The sequence below is a fragment of the Pinus tabuliformis genome, chromosome 6 (assembly GCF_031772625.1).
Source record: "Pinus tabuliformis cultivar Carrire ecotype Pingquan chromosome 6, CPIR1, whole genome shotgun sequence".
NCBI lineage: Eukaryota > Viridiplantae > Streptophyta > Pinopsida > Pinales > Pinaceae > Pinus > Pinus tabuliformis.
The window spans coordinates 342,329,295-342,354,973 of NC_142292.1; the positions used below are offsets into that span (position 1 = coordinate 342,329,295).

At 42.3% G+C, this 25,679-nt stretch overlaps 1 protein-coding gene across 3 annotated transcripts in view; it reads left to right on the forward strand.

Moving 5' to 3' along the window:
• The window catches only part of LOC149258698 (uncharacterized), a 416,271-nt gene that overhangs the window by 325,330 nt on the left and 65,262 nt on the right, over positions 1-25,679 (forward strand). For 2 of the 3 annotated variants that reach the window (XM_089415879.1, XM_089415896.1), the window contains exons 8-9: positions 13,872-13,964; positions 14,147-14,227. In XM_089415879.1, the coding sequence (XP_089272005.1) occupies positions 13,872-13,964; positions 14,147-14,227 (174 nt within the window). The remainder of the gene's footprint in view (positions 1-13,871; positions 13,965-14,146; positions 14,228-25,679) is intronic. The other variant, XM_089415887.1, reaches the window with a different exon arrangement.

The following is a 25,679-nucleotide window of genomic DNA, read 5'->3' on the forward strand; positions in this document are numbered from 1 at the left end:
AACTACCAATGTATAAACCATAAAGAGACAAGCAACTCATAATATAGGCTATCAGCGAGGGCCAAAACCTCTCACTCTTTGAGAGGAAAACCCGAACAAATTCTTCTTCTTATAGAGATTCCAATTGACGAATACCAAGACCAAGACGCTTGACCTAGTTGCCACTCCAAGACCAAGAAACAAAGCCTTCTTCCTCTTCCTTGAGTCAACAATAGTCAAACCCTTTGCTTGTTGTTACTTTCTCTGCCTCCTTGCTGTAATTTATAGGTCTTCAACTTCGACTTTCTCGGCCTTCTTACTACAATTTTATAGGTCTCTTTCTCGGCCTCATTACTGCAAATTTATAGGTCTGCAATGTTGCACTAGTGGAGATATTTTTAGCCCAAAACAATCTTGTCTTCTAGTCCTTCCTTAGCTTGGATAGAGGCTTCCTTGATGAGACTTCATACTTCTCTAACCGCAAACCTGCTATGCCTCGCACTTCTCTAACCGCAAACCCCTCTACCTCGCACTTCTCTGAATTTTTTTTTGTTCTGAGATTAGGACGAGTTGCCTATTTATAGTGGTTGGAGTCTCATAATTAGCCAACATCACTGTTGGTGAACCGACATGTCCTTTTTACAAAGATATTATTATTTCTTTGAAGCTGACCTGTAGGAGGATGCTTGTGCTTGTCTTGGAGGGTTGTTTGACACTTCTATTGACTCATATACAAGTGTATCATGCCCAAGAAGGGTCCTTCATACATGACATTGACTAAATTTGACTTTTATGACTAGATGACTCAATCCTAAAGGCTCACAATGGGAGCCATTACTAAAATAAAATTCCTTGCTCATGAGACAAGTGTTACAATAATTTTATTTTTCTTTCTTTTCATCAATTACATAAAATCACAATTACACATGTCATTATGAAGACCGAACCTAGTTACTTTTCAACACTTACAAGCAACCTACAAGAACAGATGTAGGCTCAAATAATTTGTTGATTTGGGGTAGCATCAAATGTGCTCTAGCCACAAAAATTAGTGGAGAAGCTAAAGCACATGAGATCTCCAATACCCAGAAATGGCTTGGGCAGATTCTAAACAGTTTGGGAGATATTAAAATAATTAATATTTTTAATGGAGTCCCTAAGTCTAAACTTAAGGAAAATAAAATATTAATGTGTATTAATATAAAATTGTGTTAGAAGAGTCCAAAATTCATAGATCAAGCCAAAGTTAATCTTAGTTGTTGATTAGGGACTTAATCTCGATCGTTGATTTGTCAACGAGAAAAGTATAAGAGGAGGCTTGAGGGTCACTTGGAGAATAAACCAAGAGATCACGATTTCGACTTTCGGGGGCTGGATTTGCTGAGAAAGTTGAGAGAGTGATCAGAGTTGCAGCTGAGGAGCAATGAATACAGAAGTAGAGAGGCAGAGATAGCACCGGGAGGATCAGCGCAGTAGTCGGAGAGAGGGACACAGAAGCAGCCAAGGGTTCACGCAGAGCCAGCCAGGGCTCACACAGAAGCAGCCAGGAGCTGCGCAGTGCCTCAGAGGGCTAGCGTGGGTGACGCAAAGGGCTAGAGGACTGACACAGGCCAAGCCAGAGTGACGTTGGGCTAACACTGGGCCAGAGTGAGGCTGATGCAGTCCCTAGAGGCTGACGCTAGGGTTTCGTGGGGCAGATTGGAGCTGTGGAGCTGCTGAGTGTTTATCCGGGGTTTCAGCCGGAATATCTGCTTTCGAGTAAAGAGGTACTACTGCCGAGATTTTTCTCTATTAGGTGAGCTGGATTTGGCACCCAGATTGTATTCTGAAACTGCTTAATAAGTCAAACCCTCAGATAGCTTCATCGGTTTTCCCGCATTGGATTTTTCTGGGGACATTAGTCCAAAAAAAACAGTGTCACTTGTGTACTTGTTTATGTTCCTTCAGTTGATGATTTGTAATGTGTTGAGTATGTACTTGTATTTATTTACAGTATTTACATGGTAAATAACTTGTTAATTAACAGAACAAGTAGGTAGGAATAAATCAGTAAATTACATGAAGGGTTTTTAACGGGTTAGACTTAGAAATTCCAACATGGTATCAGAGCGTGGTTGCAGATCACAGGAGAACTGAGCATATCAACCGAGCATAGCAGCAACGTCGGAAAACAGCTGTCCCGAGTGACAGAAGCTGTTCTTAGTAGAGAAACAGCAAGGAAGGGGTGACGCAGTGCCTACGTCATCAAGTTCGAGCCAAGAAGAGGTAGCACAGAGGTAAAGGGAGACAAATACAGGCTCACGCAGAGGCCAGGAGGGCTGACACAGTTGGCTGAGGAAGTTGATTTGCCTGTGTCGGGATTGCGCAAAGCCTAGGAGCTCTAACCTTTAGTTTGCTGGGGTTTAGGAGGCTATGGGTAAGTTGCAGAGTGGAGTTGGTGGGGTACTGTAGTCAGAACAATACCTAACAGGGCAAGACCAAGGAGGAGGGAGTTGCTACCGAGGGTTTCTAGCCAGGAAATCTAGATCAGTGGTGCAGCGGCACTAAGGATCGAAGTGGGGCATCTCGACATTGGAAGAAGGGTTTCCAGGAGGGAAATCGAGGCTTAGAGGGAGTCACACCGAGAACTTCTAGGAGGGAATTAGAGGAGCAACGAGATGGCAGTGAACAGGGTAAGAGACCAGGACAAACTAGATGGAGCCTCAAACTTTGTAGTCTGGAAGGCCAAAATCCTATCCATTCTAGACAGGAATCGTGTCAAGCACTTCGCCTTGAGGACGATAGCTATCCCAATTGACCTAGCTGATAACGACAAGTACGAAGAGGCAATGGCAAGGGCCAAAAGCATCATCCTTAATGGGGTCAAGGACCATGTAGTACCACATATTTCCAAAAAGGACACGGCAAATGAGATTTGGGAGGCCTTAAAGAAATTGTACTAGCATACTTCTGTGCAGAGAAAGATGTTACTAGAAAATCAACGGCAATCATACCAGATGTAGAAGGGAGAACAGATCGACCCCTTCCTCGGTCGATTGAAGGAGATCCGGGATCAGCTGACTTCCATAGGGGCCACGCTAGATCAAGAATTGATGGTGAGAACAGCCCTGAACGCAGTCTCAGAAGACTGGGAGGTGTTTGTCCAGAGCATACTGGGCAGGGCAACCCTTCCAAACTTGGAGGAAATGTGGGTTGCTCTTCGCTAGGAAGAGATCAGAAGGTTGAGCAAGGCGGGAAGCAGTGGCAAGGGGATCAGAATCAAGGAGGAGGAGGTGGATGCTGCCCTAGCATCTGAGGGAAAGCAGGAGAAACGAAAGGAGAAGGACCTATCCAAGGTCAAATGCTTCCATTGTGGGGAGATAGGTCATTGTGCGACCCAGTGTCCAAGAAAGAAGAGCAAGGGAGAGGCCTCGAGACCAAGGTTACGCCAGCAAGGGTAGAGAAGGAAGTGGAGACAGGCGATGACTATGCCATGAGTGCTCACACGCCACTTGAGCAAAAGTGGGGAGACATCGAGTTGTAGTCAGACAGACTACAGGCGATGAGGGACAAGATCCTCGAGGTACCCAACCTCTTGGATTAGAGTCTAGACCTTTCTACCGGAGCCCGAAGAGGAGTAGCAGTACTGGCGGATGTCAATAGAGACGGATGCGAATGGAGCGAGAGAGGGAGCTACAGTGTAGGATTCCCAAGATAGCGTGAGGCAGCAGTGCGAGAAGCACAGGAGTGTTGCACCAGTACAGGATGGCACATAGAGGTGTGCAACGGTGCGAGATGCATGGAGTAGCTGTAGTGGTGCAGAGGTCAGAGAGGGAGCACTTGTCAGCGACAAAGGGAACTTCAGCATCATGGTTGTCTCTAGCTTGATGGAGATGTTAGAGTTGGGAGATCAGTTACTTACTTCTCAGTAACTGAGTTACAGTGCAACAGTCAACAGTGGTAGTGCTATGGGCAACACGATGCAGCATGATGAGAGGGGTTGCAGTGCAGATGCATCAGTGGCAGTGGCAGGGCCATAGGCAACAGCACAGATGCAGAGGGAGTTGCAGTACAGATGCAACAGTGGCAGTGGCAGGGCCATGGGTAGAAGTACATGATGTAGTAGTGCAGAGGATGTTGGGAAGCAGGCCTAGCATCAGCACAGGTACCCATGCCAGATGATCTGGGTGATACTCAATGAGGAGTATTACTAGAGCATAGTCCTCGCTAAGAGGGAGTGTTGATTTGGGGTAGCATCAAATATGCTCTAGACACGAAAATTGTTGGAGAGGCTAAAGCACATGAGATCTCCAATACCCAGAAATGGTTTGGGAAGATTCTAAACAGTTTGGGAGATATTAAAATAATAAATATTTTTAATGGAGTCCCTAAGTCTAGACCTAGGGAAATAAAATATTAATGTGTATTAATATAAAACTGTGTTAGAAGGGTCCAAAAGTCATGGATCAAGCCAAATTTAATCTTAGTCGTTGATTAGGGACTTAATCTCGGCCATTGATTTGTCAACGAGAAAAGTATAAGAGGAGGCTTGAAGGTCACTTGGAGAACAAACCAAGAGATCAAGATTTCGACTTTCTGGGGCTGGGTTTGCTAAGAAAGTTGAGAGAGTGATTAGAGTTGCAGCTGAGGGGCAGTGAATACAGAAGCAGAGGGGCAGAGATAACATCGGGAGGATCAGCGCAGTAGCCAAAGAGAGGGACGCAGAAGCAGCCAAGGGTTCACGCAGAGCCAACCAAGAGCTCCGCAGTGCCTCAGAGGGCCAGCGTGGGTGATGCAGAGGGCCAGAGGACTAACGCAGTGCCTCCAAAGGCTGACACAGGCCAAGCCAGAGTGACGCTAGGCTAACGCTGGGCCAGAGAGAGGCGACGTTGGGGTTTCGAGGGGCAGATTGGAGTTGTGGAGCTACCAGAGTGTTTATCCGGGGTTTCAGCCGGAATATCTACTTTCGAGTAGAGAGGTACTACTGCTGAGATTTTTCTCTGTTGGGTGAGCTAGATTTGACACCCAGATTGTATTCTAAAACTGCTTAATAAATCAAACCCTCAGATAGCTGCACCGGTTTTCCCGCATTGGGTTTTTCCGAGGACATTAGTCCAAAAACAATGGTGTCACTTGTGTGCTTGTTTCTGTTCCTTTAGTTGATGATCTGTAATGTGTTGAGCATGTACTTGTATTTATTTCCAGTATTTACATGGTAAATAACTTGTTAATTAACAGAACAAGTAGGTAGGAATAAATCAGTAAAGTACATGAAGGGTTTCTAATGGGTTACACTTAGAAATTCCAACATAATTCTCATAAACGATTTACTCCATGAGGTCAACTCCTTGCGCGTGAACAATTACAATCCATGTTAATTTGGTAGCTCAAGGACAAATTCCCTTATTTGGATAGCCTTCCTCATCCGGAGAAGACCCTCTTTGCCCTTGGAAGAATTTAATTGGTCAAGGAAAATTATATTTTTAATGTGAAAACCCACAATGATACAAAAGTTCAGTTCGGCCTAAAGACAAAATTGGGTCTCCAAAGTCACATATAAATTCAAGTCAAGGCAACCTCATTTGGACATCACATCATCACATATCTTCTTCTCTCTCCTCTTGTGATTGGTTCGTATAGGTCTGAAGCATGGCAACTTAGTTCACACGTGTGAAGGTTCAAGGGCTAATCAGAAATCTTGCGTTGACCTTTGGTTTGGGTGACTATATGTTGAAATTTCTAAGTATTACCCATTAGAAATTTTATCTGTATTCTCTGGTTTATTTCGCCTACTTGTTTAATTACTAACAAGTTATTTAACCATATAAACACTGAAATAAACACAATACAGTCTCAACCATCTACAGATCAACAACTAAAAGAAATAGACAAACACACAAGGGACACCGTTATTTTGGACAATCTTCCCTGGAAAAACCCAACTTGGGAAAACCGGTGCAGCAGTTCTAAGGGTTTTATTATTAAGCAACCTTTCTTGAGTAGACTGGGTGCCAAACTGGCTCACTCGACAGAGAAAATAATCTGGCAGTAATATCTCTCTTCGGAAGCAAATATTCTAAAAGTTTGCTCCATGAAACCTTCTCTAGCACCTCTCTAAGGCACTACGTCAGCCCTCTTGGCCTCTGCGTCAGCCTGAAACCCTCTGCGTCAGCCCTTTGAGGCTTTGCGCAGCCTCTCTGGCGCTCTACGTCACTTCTGCAGCCTCTGCGTCAATCGTGCAGGCCCTCTGGGCCTCTGTGCAGTCACTGTTGGCTTCTACGTGGCTTCCTCTGGCTCTGCATATGCCTCTCTGTCTTTGCGCTGGTCTTTCGGCACTATCTCTGCCTCTCTGCCTTGTACTCACTGCCCCTCACTGCAACTCTGATCACTGGTTCGATTTCTCTTAGCAAAACCCACTCTAGAAAATTTAACTGACTGATCACTCTGATGTATCTCCAACTGACCCTCAAGCCTCTTGTACTTTTTCTGTTGAGTCTTCAACGGCCGAGGTTATGTTTCTAATCAATGGCTAAGATTAGATTTGGCTTGATCCATATCATTTAGAACCTTCTAACCCAGTTTTATATTATTACCCACTAATATTTTTATTTTCCTAAGTTTAGACTTAGGAACCCATTAAAAATATTAATTATTTTAATATCTCCTTCACCGGGCAGAATTTCCCCAAACCATTTCTGAGTCTTGGAGATCTCATGTGCTTTAGCCTCACCAACAATTTTCATGGCTAGAGCACATCCGATGCTACCCCAAATCAACATTCCCTCTTAGCGAGGACTGTGCTCTAGTAATACTCCACCACTGAGTATCACCTTGATCATATGGCACCAGTACCTATGTTGATGCCTGGCCTTCCTGTCCAACATCCTCTGCACTGCTGGATCATGTACTGCTATCCATTGCTCTACCACTAGCACTGCTACATCTGTACGACAACTCCTTTGCATCCGTGTTGCTGCTGGTCCTTCCTCCCAACACTGCATTTGCACTGCAACCCTCTCTCCTCATGCTGCATCGTGCTACCCATAACACTACCGTTGCCATTGCTACACTGCAACTTAGTTACTGAGACGATGGTAACTGATCTAGCCAACTACAGACATCCTTTCAAGCTAGAAACCCTCCTGACGCTGAAGCTCCCTCTACTATCTCAGCGCTGCTGCAACATCCTTGTGCCTCTCGCACCGCTGCAAACCCCTATGTGCCTTCCTGCACTGCTGCAGCGTCCTCTGTGCCTCTCGCACTACTGCAATCCCTATTGTGCTACTACAGATCCTTGCACTCTAGCACTCTCTGCCACTCCATCTGCATCCGCTTCTACCAACATCCGCCATCCTGCTACTGTCACTTCGGGGCTCCCGTAGTCGGATATGATCCAAGAGTTTGGGTACCTCAAGGATCCTACCCCTCATCTCTTGTAGTCCTCCTAACTACAGCTCGATGTCACCCCACCTCTTCTTTAGAGGTACATGAGCACTCATGGCACAATTGTCATAATCCTCTACCTCCTTTTCCGCCTTCGCTGGCACTGCCTTGGAGTCAGACACCTCTCCCTTATTCTTCTTCCTCGGACATTGGGTTGCATAATGGCCCAGCTCCCCACAGTTGAAGCACTTTATCTTAGAGAGGTCCTTTTTCTTCCTCTTCCCCTGCTTCCCCGCAGATGCCAGAGCCGCATCCTCTTCCTCCTCTTTCTTGACTCAGGCTCCTTTGCCACTACTTCCCGCCTTGGTCAGTCGTCTGATCTCTTCTTGGAGAAGAGATGCCCATAATTCTTCCCATCCTGGAAGATTCGCTCTGCCCAAAATACTTTGGACGAATGTCTCCTGCTCCTCGGAGACTGCGTTTAGGGCGGTCCTCACCATTAACTCTTGATCCGATGTGGCCCCAATGTAAGTCAGTTGGTCTCGAATCTCCTGCAGCCTGTTGAGGAAGTGTTCTATCTACTCCCCCTTCTGCATCTGGTACGACCACAGTTGATTCTCCAGTAGCATCTTCCTTTGCATGGAAGTGCCTTGATACAATGTCATCAAGGTGTCCCACATTTCCTTTGTCGTATTCTTCTCGGCAATATGCTGAACCAGATGATCCTTGACCCCATCAAGGATTATGCATTTCGTTTTGGCCATCACATCCTCATACTTTTCATTATCAGCTAGGTCGACTGGGATAGCCACGGTTCTAAAGGCGAAGGCCTTGATGCGATGTCTATCCAAAACGAATAGGATCCTGGCCTTCCAGATGACAAAATTGGATGCCCCGTCTAGCCTGTCATGATCCCTCAGTGCATTCATGGCCATCTCTGCTCTTTTTTTAGACTCCTCTGAATCTCTACTTCTCTTTGGAAGTTCTCTGCTAGACTCCCTCTGAGTCTCAATTTCCCTCTTGGAAATCCTCCTGCCAACTGTCGAATCGCACCTCTCTGATCTCCTATGCTCCTCCAACACTGATCTGGATTTCTTGGCAAGAAATCCGCCTAGGTAGCGACAACCTTCTACCTTGGTTCTGTCCCGTTAGGTACTGTTCTGCCTCAACAGTAACAACACCCCACCAACTTCACTCTCTGCAATCTGCCCATAGCTTCCTATGCCCCAGCAACTAAAGAACTGAGCCTCTAGGCTCTGCGCAATCCCAGCAAGGCTGATTTGCTCCCCTGGCCAATTGCGTCAACCCTCCTGGTCTTTGCGTGGCTCTTTGTGAGCCTCTTTTGCTTTCCTCTGCTTCTGCGCTGGCCTCTCTCTGGCTCGAACTGATGACGCAGGCCCTCTATGTCAACCCTTCTCTGCTGCTTTCTACCTAGGAACAACTTCTGTCACTCAGGACAGTTGTTTCTGCTGCAAATTCTCTGATTCAGCTGGCACCTTCAGCTCTTCTGTGATCTGCACCCTCGCTCTGATACCATGTTGAAATTTCTAAGTATTACCCGTTAGAAATTTTATATGTATTCTCTGGTTTATTTCACCTACTTGTTTAATTACTAACAAGTTATTTAACCATATAAACACTGAAATAAACACAATACAGTCTCAACCATATACAGATCAACAGCTGAAAGAAATAAACAAACACACAACGGACACCGTTACTTTTGGACAATCGTCCTTGGAAAAACCCAACTTGGGAAAACCGGTGCCGCAGTTCTGAGGGTTTTATTATTAAGCAACTTTTCTTGAGTACATTGGGTGCCAAACTGGCTCACTCGACAGAGAAAATAATCTAGCAGTAATACCTCTCTGAGGCACTGCGTCAGCCCTCCTGGCCTCTGCATCAGCCCTTTGAGGCTCTGCGCAACCTCTCTAGCCCTCTGCGTCACTTCTGCAACCTCTGCGTCAATCACTCAAGCCCTCTGTGCCTCTGAGCAGTCACTGCTAGCTTCTGCGTGGCTTCCTCTGGCTCTGCGTCTGCCTCTCTGCCTCTGCGCTGGTCTTCCGGCACTATCTCTGCCTCTCTGCCGTGTACTCATTGCCCCTCGCTGCAACTCTGATCACTGGTTTGATTTCTCTTAGCAAACCCCGCTCTAGGAAATCGAACTGACTGATCACTCTAGTGTATCTCTAACTGGCCCTCAAGCCTCCTCTTATACTTTTTCTGTTGAGTCTTCAATGGCCGAGATTACATGTCTAATCAACGGCGAAGATTAAATTTGGCTTGATCCATGTCATTTAGAACCTTCTAACCCAGTTTTCTATTAACACCCATTAATATTTTTATTTTCCTAAGTTTAGATTTAGGAACCCATTAAAAATATTAATTATTTTAATATCTCCTTCACCGAGCAGAATTTCCCCAAACCATTTATGGTTCTTGGAGACCTCATGTGCTTTAGCCTCTCCACCAATTTTCATGGCTAGAGCACATCCGATGCCACCCCAAATCAACACTATTGACCAAGTTTGACTTGGTATTTTGACCTCCTTTGACTTGCAAAAGTTCGATCTTTCGAGGCCAAGTTTTTCTCTGGTGGAATCAAGAGTGCACCTTTGACTATTGCTAACCGTTGACTTTGACCTTAGAAATTTGAAGTTGACTGCAAGGTTCTCTCTCCTTTGACCGAGTTTCAGTGAGTTGTTTGGGACTATTTTGACTGAGGCTTGACCAGCTTGGAAGGCCGAATATTTTGGCTATTGACCAAGCTCTTTTGGAGGAGTTTGACCATTGACTTATGGACTAGTTAGGGCATCTTTAACTGTTGATGACTATGGCAAAATTGTAGACTTTGACTTGTTAACTAGACTTGACTTTGAAGCTCATCTATTGGATATTGATTGGTAGATCTCTTAGATAGTCGAAGAATTGATCTTGACTCTGTTGTTGATGAATTCAATCATTGTATCTCTCTGCTGAACATTTTATGACAATCTAATAAGAGGAAGAAGAATTTGAATGGGTTTCCCCCTTGTGGGGTTTTTCCTTGGTCTTTGACCAAATCTTGTGTCTCTTACTACTATTGGTTTTCTTCTATTTGTACATTGCATTTACTATTCTATATACAATTGCTATTTATCATTGGAAGTTAAATTTGATTGGTAATTGAAGAAAATATTGGGCTAAGTGATTGTAATAGAATAGAACAATGGAAAATTAATATGGTATCAGAGCTAAGGTGAAGATAAGCCGAAGGAATCAAGAGACAACAACAATCATCCTTGAAAGACGCTGAAGGAGCCTATTTGACTTGGTCAAGATGTCTACCTCCTACTTCAAGGATTTTGAGAAGTTGGGTGACTCATCAAATTTTGCTACTTCAAAGATCAGGTTGGAAGTAATATTGGATGAAAATGATGTTTTGGAATATGTGGAAGGAAAAGTACCAAAGCCTCCAGAAAGTGCTCCTGCTGCTACCAAATCCAAGTACAAGAAAGGTAAGCTCAACACGAAGAAAATTCTTATTGATTGCTTACAAGATCATTTGCTTGTTTATGTTGGAAAATTGAACAAGTCTGAGGACATCTATGATAAGTTGGTTGGGATGTATGAGGTGAACAACTTGAATCATATCCTTTCCTTGAAGAATAACTCAAGGAATTGAAGATAAAAAAGGGCGAATCTGTGCAATCCTATGTCATGATGGTATTCCAACTAGGGATCAATTGCAGGATGTAGGAGTGCCTCTGATAGAGAGCTAGTGATGGTCACTCTTCAAGGTCTTCCTCCTGTTTGGGAAACCTTGATTACTACTATAAGCAACAATGACATATTTCTGACATTTGATGATTTGGTTGGCAAATGTACTCAAGAAGAATCCAGGATGATCTCCAGAGGGAGGATTCAAAAGCATGAAGAAGGAAATCCCTCTGCATCTGTTGCTCAAGATAAGAAAAGGAAAGGAAGAGGAGGACCATTTTATTGAAGAAAGCCTACTCCAACAGCCACAGACTCTAATAGAAGATCAAGAAGGGACAGGGATATGTCAAAGATTGAATGCTATAATTGTCACAGGTATGGGCACTATGCTCAAGATTGTCCAGAAAAGAGGAATTCTTCAAGGTCCAATTATTGTGGCTTCAAGAACAATAGGTTCAATGATAGAAGAAGAGGAGACGATGGAAGAAGAGGCAATGATAGAAGAAGAAGAGATGCTCCTGATGATCATCAAGAAGGCCATTGTCCTCAAAAGAGTTCAAGGAACTCCAGGTATGAAAATAATGTTGCTACTCAATCTGAATATATACTTATTTATGCTCTTTCTAGTTCCTCTCCTCCAGATTCGTATGATAGTTTGCTGATAGATAGTGGGGCTTCTAGACATTTCTCTGGTTACAAAAAGTCCTCTCAAATCTGGTTGAGAGTCAAATCTAAAAATCATTCTTGGAGACAACTCCACTTATCTAGTGAAGGGCTTTGGTTTTGTTAAATTTCATTTGGACTTTGGGGAATTCGTTCTTCTTCATGATGTCATGTATGTTCCAAGATTAAAGAAGAACTTTGTGTCTATATTTGCCTTGGAAGACAAAGGGATGAGAGTAGCCTTCGTAAGAAGAAAAGTCCTCACATGGCCTATGGAATCATGCATGAGGGATGCTTTCACCTTGGGATCTAGAATTGAAGGACTCTATAGAGTCAATGGAAGACCATTGCAAGCTATGGTTCATGAGGACAATCATCAACGTGAGCTATGGCACCGAAGATTGGCACATCTACATTATGAAGCCTATGTGGAAATTCATCACAAACCATCTCCCATGTGGAAATCCATCATAGACCATCGAAGGGATGACCATACGCCATGTACTCCAAATCCCATGAGGCAGCCCTAAACATGGTGTAAACAACTTTAGAGTAACCTTGAATGGTAACAGTAGCCACAACAATAAAGTTCTAAATATCAAAAAAATGAGCAGCTTGTAAAATATTGTTTTCCTCTTCAGATGTGGAAATATATGTTGAAAATAAAACTTTCCTCAACTACCAAATCAGACATCAATGCTCCTTAGCTTTCCAAGATGTTCAAAGACACTTTCCTCAACCATTCCTCACTCCAATCAAAAGCACACATACAGAATGAATAAGACCAATGATAGGGGATTTTTATGAACAAATTTATGTTTCTGGGGTTCCCTTAGGGTTTATGATAAAAAGCTAGGACCTTTGAGGCCAACACTTAACTAATTAGATGCTAAAACAAATGCTAAAGTCATATTTTAGTTTCTGGACAAGGCTTACATGCACAAAGAGCTTCTAGATATTCTCAACCTATTGAGGAGTATCCTGAAGCTCTCTACTACTAGGAAAATTGTAGAAGTGACCTTCATATTGAGTGTCATCTAGGTCAGAGCATCAAACATCGTGCTTGTCATTCGTGACTTTGTCGATGCTCATAGTTACTTTGAAGTGTTGCCTTTTTGAGCCTTGTGAGCCCCAGGAAACTCTAGGCATATTAGGTTCATGTTGTTCAAACCCATTGCCATTATAAATGTATTTGAATAAAGTGGTAGTGCTAGACAAATGGATAAGATGGTTCATCCAAGTTTTTTGTAGATGTATCATGTAGATAGATACATCAGGAGATGTCAACATCCATTATGAGGTAACTGCACCTAGTCAAACTCTAGAAGTAATTGCGAATCATTCCTTCCATTGGACAACTCAGGTGATGGGATAGACTATGACAATACAGTTGATGCTCACTTGGTCATCTACTTAACATTAAACACCATTCTTTATGTGATCAAAACTCACATGGTCATGGATCTCTGTTTTGTGGCTTTATCATGTTGTCAGATCTATCGTTACTCATATAGATAAACTAATAATTAAATGGTCATTTGAAACCATATGTGAAACTTTTCCATCTAAGATTGTTGATGAAGTTGTTCACATATGATCATATATGGATTTGGCCATTTAATTAGTTTGATTATTTGAATGAATGTGATTATTTAATGCAAGTGAATTTTGTCTATCAAGACTGTATATTATATTGATACTACTAGGCTGAAATTGGTCATTCATGATCGTGCATTCTTCAATAGGTTTGGGATTATGAGAAATAAGAATTAGTAGAAGCAACACATTCGTAAGATATAATAGCCATTCGATGGCTAAACTAAGGCTGATGGTAGTATATTTATTAAAACTTTCTTTGATAAGATGCTGGAAATGTTGTATCTTTCAGTACCAAAGCTATAACTGAGTTGCATGTGTATTTTTATACATTTTGATGGGAAGGATCAGATTTATATATTGCTGAGTGCATGTTGATTTGTAATTTGTCAATGTACAAGGTTAGACTATGATTTATATGTAATGCACGTATTCTAGGTGATTAGTTCTTGTTTTAAACAATTCTGATATCCAAGTCAATTGAATGCCACCGTGTATACTTGAAAATTCAAGGATGTTACGTATTTGCTTCAACCATCATCCTTTATATATTTTGACTTGCTGAAATGCAGGATTATGGTTATGCTGTACTTGATGTTCAAAAGCTCTTGGTACACACTGTCAATGATTTATGCCTTTCAAGGTTTTTGTCCTTGCTATTACAGGTATGCTGAATTCATAAGAAGCCCAATTACAGAAGATATTTCATGTCTTAATCATTTTTCCAGACTTCATGCCATTATTATACATCTATCAATTGCTTTTTCAGGGATGTAGAAATAGTTTGCCTTTGCCTACCCTTACGTCATGTTGGTGACATAATTTATACATATTCTTTCTTTTGCAGTTTATTTCTCAGAGGTATAAGCCAATTAGAGGAAGGGCTATTGAAATGCTTATTAAGTACATTCGCAACTATCCTTGCAAGGTCTGTAAAAATATAATTTTACAAGTTCTATGCTGAGCTATTCTCCCTTTTTATGCAAATATAAGAGGGAGCAGCACTGTCGGAATATCCAATGCTTAACATTTTTCAAATCATAGAAATGTCTTAATGCAGGCAAAACCATTGCTCCCACTGCTGTACACAAACCTTACAAAATGTTTATTGCAAAAGGTTATTATTGTTGATTTTTCTACAAGAGCGCAGTAGAATACAATTTTCTGCTAGACGATTACTTCCTAATTATTTCCATACAATATTCTTATTCCACTGATATCATTGAGCAATTACACGTCAGAAAATTTCAGCAGTAAAAGCAGCGGAAACAGCAAAGGTTAGAGAAATACAGCCATGCACAATAGAGACAACATCAACATTATGAACTAGGGTTTCTCTTTCCAGCGGAAATGATCAGTCCTAGGGTTTTGTCCACAAACCCTTGGGATTTCTTGTTCAAACCCTTGCTAGGGTTTACAAAGTTCAAGCCCTAAACATTCGAATATCCAAAACCCTAGAATCTGTTTGCTCATTTTTGGAGATTCATTGAAGCTTCACTACTCCCTTCACCATGTCAACAATATAGTGATACTTGATGCCAGTATACTTTGACTTGCCACGGAAAATTGGATTCTCTGATAGCTTCAACAGCTTTGATTATCACAAAATATCATTGTGGCTTCCAACATCTAATCAAACAATCCAGCATGAAATTTCCAAAGCCATATTGCTTCTCTAGTCATAGCATAGGTTGCCATGTATTCAACTTCGACAGAACTAAGTGCCACAAAAGACTATCCAAGAAACATTGCATCAGATAAAAATATCCATTGGTTATACTTTTGCCATCATCAGTATTTCTGACCCAGTCAGAATCAGAGAATCCTTGCAGTCTGATTTCATTTTCTGTAACACATTTTAGACAATAATCAATAATCTACTCATCAGCAGACATGTATACCAAGTCAAACAAAACAAATTTTGAAGCTAAATTGCTTCTTAAGTCAACCATGCAACAATAACATTCATGTAATTTGTATCCTAGTCTTGTGGGATCTCCTTTACTGACCGTTTGGCTTTTGGGTTGGCACTACATAGGAAATCCCGATTTTGGTTGCATGGTCCCGCTTCCTGATACCACCTACATCACTCTTGTTCCACTCATTTTATCCCCATTCATCTATTTTCCCATCCGGTTCCACATGTCCACTGGGTCCACATAGGGTTAGCCTTCGTCTCCCCTTGTCCACACCTTGGGTCGGGCCTGGAACTATGCCCCAAAGGTTGATGCAACTAAAAAGAAAACAAAAAGCATAATTCGGCCTCTCAACAGGAAATGTACCACAAAATGCAAAAGATGGCCAGGACATACAAATTTGGTGTGTGGGCAAAAGCCAAACATGAGCTCTACCCCTTATCCATGGCCATCACCCTGGTTCCCATGGGCCCTCTTACCCACCATTTTTTAGGTGATATCCCTAGGAGAAAAATTTTCTCCATGATGGTCCTCAATCAGTGGCCAACAACCCCTTGCAACTACCATCTAGCTCATCATATCATTTCTCCGCCACCTGAGCCAACCATGTGGTCCCTCACCCATTTGTCATGATCGTATGTTTGAAGGTGGGCCTCCCAAAGCTAAAGGCATGCCTTGTCAGTTGGTGATTGAGTATATTAGTTTACTTATCATGGAAACTCATGGGCATGGATTAATGGGGGGATTTGGCAGAAAGAGTGGACTAGGTATGTGCTTTTGTCCCCTAGGTCCCTTTTGGATGTTAACCTTGGACCCTAGTCTCGTGGGATCTATTTTACTGACCTTTGGGCTTTAGGGATGGTACTACATGGGAAACCCTGATTTTGGTTCCGTGGTACCGCTCCCTGATCCACATATATCACTCCCCTTCTGCTCATTATAATCCCATTCATCACTCCTCCCACCTGGGTCCACATTCCTCCTCTAGGTCCACAAAGGGTCAACTAGTCCCTCCCCTTTGCCCACACCTTTGGGTCAGGCTTGGAACAATGCTCAGAGGTTGATACAAAAGAAAAGAAAAGAAAAAGCACAATTGGCCACATTCAACAGGAAATTGTACCAGAAAATGCAAAAGATGGTCGGAACAAAGTTAGTGTGGAAAAAGTCGGGAAAAAATCCCCAGAACACGATTTTTTGCTGATTTTTTGCCAGTTGAAAAAGTTGGGATTAAATCGGGACTTTTTCCAAAAAATCGTGAATGAGGTCGTTTATTTAACAATTTTTTAATATTTTTTTTGAAAAAATCGGGATTTTATTGAAAAAGTCGGGATTTTATAAAATATGAATATTTTGTATTTTTTTAATTTTGCCGTCTTTTTCAAAAGACTCATGACTTTAATGACTTTTTCAATTTCTGGACCCTTGCCAATTTAATCTTGACTTCGACTTTTTCCACATTGGAACAAACACATTTTGCACGTGGGCAAAAGCCAATACATGAGCTCTACCCCTCCCATGGCCATCACCTTGGTTCATATAGGCCCTAGATGAGCCTCCTCTATCATTCAAAAGCCCATGATTGTCCCAACCCCTGGTGGCTGATCAACTACCCCACCTTAAAGGGGCTATCCATTGCTATAATTTACACGTCATGCTTTCATTCCCTTGAGCCCCGAGCAGTTGACCAAAGAAAAATCATAAAAGGAAAAAGCCATATGAAGAAGGGTGGAAAAATCAAGGCCGGGGTAACTCATGTACCACGATTGCTCCCTCCTCAACATCATTTACCCAAGTATGGGCTTCCCTTTCATTAGCTACCCTTGTATTGTGGCATGTGACCCAGGTTTTCCCCTTCATCCCCTACTCTGTTCCATCACTTTATCACATGCCACCACCATTTGAAGGATGTACCATGGACATACCACCCCCTTTAAAAGCATAAACGTGTCCCAACATTCTCACATTCCTTCACTGAAGCAACGTGTCCCAAAGTAGAGCTAGATGTTGACCATGCACATGTCAATAGTCCAATAAGCAGAGTACAAAGCAATGGAATAAAACTTTTCAATCATTATCATCATTGTAATCCCAAATTCTACTTTAACGTTGTAAAAATGATTTTAGTATGACTATTAAGCCATGTAACAACATCTAGGTAAGCCTATGATTTTTGTCAAGGGTTTCACTCTAGGTAGTGTTTTAACCTCCCCAATTATTTGTGTTTGTAAACATGGATAATTGGCAGAGTTTTTCTCTTGGATATACCCCAAAACTAGGGTGAAATTCATTGATAAAGAGTCGTAGTGTTATCGAGTCTATGTATTATTCTCATACTAGATCATGTGTCTTGTGTCACAAAATTTGGTTGAGTCTTAAGTGGTCTGTGTCCATTTCCCCTCCTAAGGGTTAAATTATTGTAATGTCTTGATGTAAAAGTGCATCTAGAAATGTTTTGGTGAATGGTTCCTCATAATTAGAACACCATTACCAAAATATTTTTTAGATACACTTAGAGGGTGGAAAAATATTTAATCCCCTCTTGAGTCCATAATTTTATTTTTTAGCAAAAACAAAAATACCAGAAATTGTTTAGAAAACTAAAATGAAGGGAAAATTAATTACCCTCAGTGGAAAAATTATTCTGGAATTGATTAAGGCTATTTTCAAAGGAAACAATTCAAGTTAAAAATAGAAAACCTCATTTCCAAGGCGGAAGGACCCAGTCCAGAAATTCGTTGGGCCAGAGAAGACTATTTCCTAGCAAATCGAAATATTTGGACCAAGCAATTAAGGATTTTGCACAAGTAATGATAATTCTATTTTTTGAAGGTCCTCCAATGGTCTAGAAGTCAAAGTTTGACCCTCTAGCACAGTGAACAAGAAAGATTGAAATTTTTTGGAGATGTGTGCTAGCTAATCAAGGGTTCAAATTTTTTCAACGAGGATCAAGCCATGGATCGATGCTACTAGCCATTATTTTCCACTTGGAGGGGTTGATCCCTCCCATTTTGTATATAAGGACGCTTTCAAGCTCCTCAACAAAAGCTAACTTGATCTAATGTAGTGAGTTAAGCTCTACTAGAATATTTGCATAAATAAAAGTCTTTGGGGTTTCAATTCAAGGTGTCTGTCTTGAGGATTCATGGTATGTGCTAAATAATTTTAATGCTCTAATTGTGTTTATCATTGAGGATTATTGTTTAATTGCCAGTTGTTTGATTGTCTATTAGCACAGGGATCTTGCTTTAGGTATTGGACTAGAGTAAACACATTGGAGCTGGTAGATCTAGCAGGTATCTCTAGATCTTTGGTCTATTTGTGTGAATCAACTCCTGTTGAAACTGATAATCTATCTTTCAAGTGTGTAAAGATCTACAAGTGATTCAGCCCTTGGGAAGACCCCAAGTACATGGACTTTGAGGTGACCACACCTTGTTTGGGCTCTGCGCTCATCTAACGATTTATGGTACAAGGTTATGGCTTGTACATTAAGTGAAATTATACCTATCAATTATTTTCAAATTTCTATTTGGGCTAAATGGATGTATCTACTAATTAGAGCTTGAATTTAATTGTGAATAGTGTAAGTAGTTTGTGAATTATTTTGTAAATAATTTTCCAGCCCTTGTATATTATTTTTATTCTTTTGTAAATAATATTTTGGGGTTTTTATTTTAGAATTTTCTAGATCTTGTGGATCGGCTCTATTTATCTCACTTGTAGGTGCCATAACTCAAGGATTCGAAGGCAAATTCAAAGTTTGAGAGCTTATGCCCTCACCCAACCTAAACGGCTAGGGTTTGGGTAGTCTTCAGCTTAAGAAGGGGTCATCCAGCCTTTTGAGGCAAAGCGCTCAGCCAAGGAGGGTTGACTCAAGGTCTAGACACCCAGATCTACAAAACCCAGGTGCCAAAATCCCAACGCCTTGCCTTCCAGAGGGATTCACTAGCCCTAAAGGGCTTGTTTGCTGCAGAAACTGGGATTTTTTAGAAGTTTTTCTCATCTAAAGTTTTTTTGCAGGGTTACAATCATTGTTTGGACACCTATTCAGAGTTTTGAGGCTTATTTAGCCTAGTCACAAGGGTTTGGAGCCCTTTGAGGCTTAGCCGCAAGGGTTTGAGGGCTTGTATCCCTAGCCATAGCCCTTAGGTGGTCATTAGAGGGTAGCCAAAGCCTTATCTTGGGCTACTAGGCCTAGTTGCAGCCTGAAAGGGACCTAATAACACCTCTGCAATTAGTTTTGAAGGCTAAAAATTTGTTTTGCAAACCTAAAATAATTTTTTGCATGGGCTTGAAGTGGGTTATCACTGAATATTTGTCATTGATACATGAGGGTTTGAGTTTTCTTGACTAATCTGTGGTGGTTGCAGGTGTTTGAGAGATCACATTACACTTTGAAGGTCAAAAAGTCACTATTTTGGTGCTTGAACCAGCCAAGGTTGCCATAAAAGGAAGGTCGCTAGGCCTTAAGGGTTTCATCTCTCTAGCCCTTCCTCTTGCCTTTACTGTCACATTAATAACCAGATATGAAACTAATTAGAATAGTGGTTTAATCTCATAATAATCAGAGTAAGAAGACCTAAAAACACTCTCTAATAAGCCTAAGAAGCTAAAGAATTAACTTGCATCAAGCAAAGGCTTTTTCATTATTGCTATTGAGTGATTTTTGGGACTGTTAGAACAATAATAAGTGGCTGATCTGATTTACATAAGTCTGGTACATTTTCTTAATAACCATTGAATAACAAGAACATTGATGCATTTGTCTCTCTTTGGGGTCTTGAGGATAAGACAATAATCTTGCATATTGCATATTACCTCTTTGCATCATTTCATTTTGTTTCTCTCTCTAGCATCCATTGTTGGTTGGATGCATTTGTTAGTTCTATCATCCATTGCCTATCATTGTTAGCAATCTCATCTTGTGCTTATCTGTATTGGTGCTTGTCTCTATTGTGCCTAAGATTATCTATTGTGTCTAATTGGTTTAATATCTAAGTGATAAGAAGACATTGTTCTCATCAATGTTCTTGTGCCTAATTGCTAAAGTAACATCAACATAAGAGTCCTTAATTGAGATCCAATTGACACATTGAGAAGCTCTAATAAGCATCTTGGGTAGTTGATATTGCTTATTTTGTTTCATTGAGATAAATTGTTCTCTTAGTGATTAATTCATTTGTTATGGTCATCTTGTAATCTTGTTTTGAGAAGTAACATCGTGAGTATCTTGATTTCAAGTGGTTTAATATTAAAGCATTTTACATTTTCCTAATCTCATTGAAGCAAATCTAATCCATAATTGCATTTTCGTTCTAGGATAGAAGTGCATTTCTAAAATTTACCTCCAAGCATAAGCTTGGTTGTAAGAGAGATATGACCACCTTCTTCACACAATTTGAGAAGTGTTGAAGTTTCTAAGTTTACTTAGTTTAGAAACCCTTCATGCACTTTTTCTGATTTATTCCTACTTACTTGTTATTTTTCTTTAACAAGTTATTTACAAAGTAAATATTGAAAATACCAAAAGAAACAAGAACAAACACACCACAGGACACCATTATGTTTGGACCAATGTCCCCGGAAAAACCCAATGCAGGAAAACTGGTGCAGCTATCTGAGGGTTTTCTTATTAAGCAATATCAGAGTACAATCTAGGTGTCGAAACTGGCCTACCCAAAAGAGAATTTCCTTAGCAGCTATACCTCACAGTTTGAGAGAAATCTCTTGGCTGAAATCGCGGAAAACCCTTCTGGTAGCTCCTCAACACAAAACTGCTTTGCAACCCCAACGTCTGCCCAAACTAGACTGCGTCAGCCCCTCTCTGTCTCACGCTGACCCTGCGTCAGCCTTTCTAGGCCTGCGTTAGCCCCAGGAGGCCCTGCGTCAGCCCCTCTCTGTCTCACGCTGACCCTGCGTCAGCCTTTCTAGGCCTGCGTTAGCCCCAGGAGGCCCTGCGTCAGCTCTGGGAGCCTCTGTGTTAGCTGCGCTGGCCCCTCTGGTGCTCTGCGCAGCACTTGGCTGCCTCTGCATGAGCCCTTACTGGCTCTGCGTCACCCTCCTTGGCTACTGCGTTGCTCTCCCGACACAATCTCTGCCTTCTCTATTTCTCTGTACTCTGTAGAAATTTCTGTTTTCCCACCCCGGTTTTCAGTTTCTCCTTATTTCTCCCATGTAGTTAAATGCCCATTCCCATAACCATACATTTAACAGACTGAAAAAAATAAATATTGCTGAAAACACAAATTCTGGAAATTTTTCAGAATGCTGGAAATTGCAGAATTAAAAATCAGCAATCAAAAACAGCCATTAAAACACATTAAAACACTGATATTTTTGGTCAACTTGACCCTGGAAAAACCTCCTACAACTCTTGGGGAAAACCAGTTTGAGAGCTCTTCTTTATTTCTGAAAATTGCCTTTTTACAGTGAGAATTATTCAGCAAAAAATCAGCAAGCAAATTTACAACTTATCTCCTTTCCCGTGCCTCACAGCAATCTGGAAATTACAGCAAACAGGACAGCAATAAATGTTGTACGGCCTCTGTTTTGTGTGCAGAAAAATCAGCAAATTGCTCCTCGATTTTTGTGCAAAAATCTGCCTTTCACTATGTGTTGAATCAGCTGTACAAATCTGCTCAACTGCTGCCTTGGAATGTGTGCCAAGCTGCTGTCTCCTTCTCCTCCCTGCTCAGAAATCTCTCTTGCTCTCTTGCTCTCCTTCTCCCAATCTGCTCATGAAAGAATGAATGACCTTTTCCTCCTTTTCCTCCTTTAATATAACTCCAAGTGACTTTTGGGTGATCCAAGTGACTTTTGGGTGATCTCTAAATCCAATGGCTGAAATAGATTTAGATCAATGGTTGAGATTAAATGCTCATTTAAATCTCACTTTCTTTTTTTTAATTCACCCCACTTTAATAAAGACCCACTTAGTCATTTATTTCCAAAGTCACTTTTCCTTTCTAATTTTTCATTTACTTTATAAAAGTTACTTTAAAATTAGACTTAGTAACTTTATCACTTAAAGTCACTTTTAAATTAAATTTAACTTTATAAAATTATAAAGTCACTTTAGGAGAAAAATTAAATTCTTTTGGACACTTTTCCCTAAGCCAAAGATCAAAGCCTAAGGGAACCACCTGTCCTCCGGTACCAAATTTCAACACTCCCTCTTACCGAGGAAGGTGTTCCTCACCACACCCATCTTGTCTCTGAAGTAGACATGCTTGCCCCGTGGTAAGGCTTTGGTAAGAATATCTGCAACCTGCTCATCAGTGGAAATATACTCAAGTTTCACAACTCCCTTCTGAACATAGTCTCTGATGAAATGATATCTGATCCCGATATGCTTTGACCTGTCATGAAATACTGGATTCTCCGTGAGTTTAATGCAACTCTGATTATCACAGTAAATCACTGAAGGTCTCAACGGCTGACCAAATAAGCCAAACAACATCTTGCGAAGCCAGATAGCCTCACAACTAGCTAGACTGGCTGCCATATACTCTGCTTCCGCTGAACTCAGTGCTACTGACCGCTGCTTCCGGCTGAACCATGACACTACTGCTGAACCCAACCCAAAACAACACTCTGAAGTGCTCTTCCTATCAGAAGCACAACCTGCCCAATCAGAATCAGTGTACCCTGCCAATCTCACTCCATCTCCCTGCCTGTAATCCAGACCATAATCCACTGTCCCCTGCAAGTACCGCAAAATGTGTTTTGCAGCCACCCAGTGAACCTTCCTAGGCTCACACATAAACTGATTCATCGTGTTGACTGCAAAACAGATATCTGGTCTAGTGCTGACCAAATACATCAAGGAACCAATCAGCTGCCTGTACAATGTGGGATCCACCAACTCGGAATCCGAAGCATGAAGCTTCTTCAAGTTGGTGATCATCGGTGTCGACATGGGTCTACAATCCTCCATGTGGAATCTGCTAAGGATGTCCACAATATACTTCCCCTGCCCCAGGAAGAAATGCCCCTCCTCCTGCCACACCTCCAAACCCAAAAAGTAATGCATCAAGCCGATGTCCTTCATCTCAAACTGCGCCGCAAGATCTCTCTTACAGTGCTCTATGAGTCTCTCTGCACCTGTAATGATCAAGTCATCCACATACAACACCAGAATGAGAGGCTCCTCACCAATCACAATAAAGTAAAGGTTCGGATCTACCTCACTCTTTGTGAAACCCATCCCCTGCAAATATGTATCTATCCTGGAGTACCAAGCTCTGGGAGCTTGCTTCAGGCCATAAAGGGCCTTCTTCAATCTGCACACATGGGACTCCTTCCCATGCACCTCAAAGCCCTGTGGCTGCTCAATGTACACCTCCTCCTGTATGAAGCCATTGAGAAATGCGGTCTTCACATCCATCTAGTGGATCTTCCAACTCATCTCTGCTGCTATCGATATAATGGAGCGGATCGAAGTATATCGAGCCACGGGAGCGAAGGTCTCCTCATAATCAACTCCCTCTACCTGGGAGAACCCTCTAGCCACAAACCTCGCTTTGAATTTCTCAATGCTGCCAGCTGCAGCATGCTTTACCTTGTAAAGCCATCTGGAAGTAACCACGGATTTGCCCTCAGGCCTCGGCACCACCTCCCAAACATCATTCTTCATGATAGAAGAATACTCCTCCTGCATGGCCTCTCTCCAGACCTGCTGGCTAGCTGCCTCCTCATAGCTAGAAGGCTCAGAGTCAAGGATGCTGGTAACCATCGCCATATAGCTACAAAACCTCTCAGGTGGTCTACTCTCTCTGACCGGCCTCTTCGGCTCAACAACAGATGTGGCATCTCTCAAGGTGTCCTGAAGCCACTTAGGCTTCCTCTTCCCTGAGCGCACTTCTCCCACCGGAGAATGAAACTCCTCCTCATCATCATCAATAGCCTGAACTCCTGACTGTCTGTCTGCTGTCCTCCTGCCTGCACCTGAACCTGTAGAAGCTGAGGTACCGTGTGAACTGTCCATCAGTGGACTCCCTAGTGAACTGCTCTGTGAACTGCTCTGCATGCTGCCCGGAGCACCACCCCTCTGGCTGGATGAGCCACTGCTCACTGACGGACCTGACATCCTCATAGATGTACCTCCTGATCCTTTTGATCCCTGCCCACTGGATCCCTGCGACTGACTCAACTGCTGCTGAGGGTCTGGCTGATCCAGATACTCTAACTCCCGTGACCTCCTAAAGGCCCTGTCCTCCTCGAACTTCACATCCCGTCTGACAACAACTCTCCTCTGTGCAGGAATGTAAATCTGAAAGGCCTTTGAGGTCTCACTGTAGCCCACAAAGATACCCTTCTCTGCGGTGGGCTCTAGTTTGGTCCTCTTCTCCTTGGGTATATAGGAGTATGTAATGCATCCAAAGATATGAAGATGACCAATATCAGACTTCTTCCCAGAGAAAGCCTCCTTCGGAGTCATGTGCCCCATGGAACGATGCGAACTCTTGTTCTGCAAGTAAACAGCTGTGTTGCAGGCCTCTACCCACAAGAACAATGGCAACCCCTGATCATGTAACATGGCTTTGGCAGCCCCTATGATGGATCTGTTCTTCCTCTCTGCAACCCCGTTCTGCTGGGGGTTGTAAGGAATAGTGAACTCCCTCCTAATGCCTGCCTCCGCACAATAGTCAACAAACTCTCCAAGGGTGTACTCTCCTCCATTGTCCGACCTCAAGGACTTGATCTTTCGACCTGTCTGAGTCTCCACAAGAGCTCTGAACTCCTGAAACCGCTTGAAGACCTCACTCTTGGTCTTTAAAAAATAAATCCAGGTCCTCCTGGAGTGATCATCAATGAATAACACATAGTACTCATATCCACTCAAGGAAACATGAGACATCCGACCGCCCACATCGGAATGAATCAAATCAAGTATCCCCGTCGCTCTGCTGTCACTGCTGGGAAAAGGGGATTTGGCAAACTTGCCCATCGCACAACCTCTGCAAGTATCAAAGTGATCAGTACTGAAATCTGGCACACCTGTAGTGATCTCCCGCAATGTCCTCAAGGCTCCATGATACATATGTCCCATCCTGCGGTGCCAAATCTCACACAGCTCAGAACTGCTAGCTCTGCTGTCGGTACTACTGCTCAATGCCAAAAGGGGTTGGAATGCAAACTTGTACACCTTTGCATGGCGTACACCTATCACTCTAGCTGAATCAGCTGGAGCGCCCCTGGGATACATCAACACCTGTCCTCCCCTGAACAGTACCTCATATCCTCTGTCCTCCAAAGCTGAGACGGATATGAGGTTCTTCCTCATCCCTGGCACATAAAGAACCTCTGACACCTTCAAGGGAGGTTTGGACCAATGTTGCACGAAGCGAAAGCGCGAAGCGGAAGCGTGGAGCGCGGAAGCGTCATTTTCCAAAAATCTAGGAAGCGAAGCGTCCACAGAAGCGTCTGCTATATATATATATATATTTTTTATATTTTTTTGCA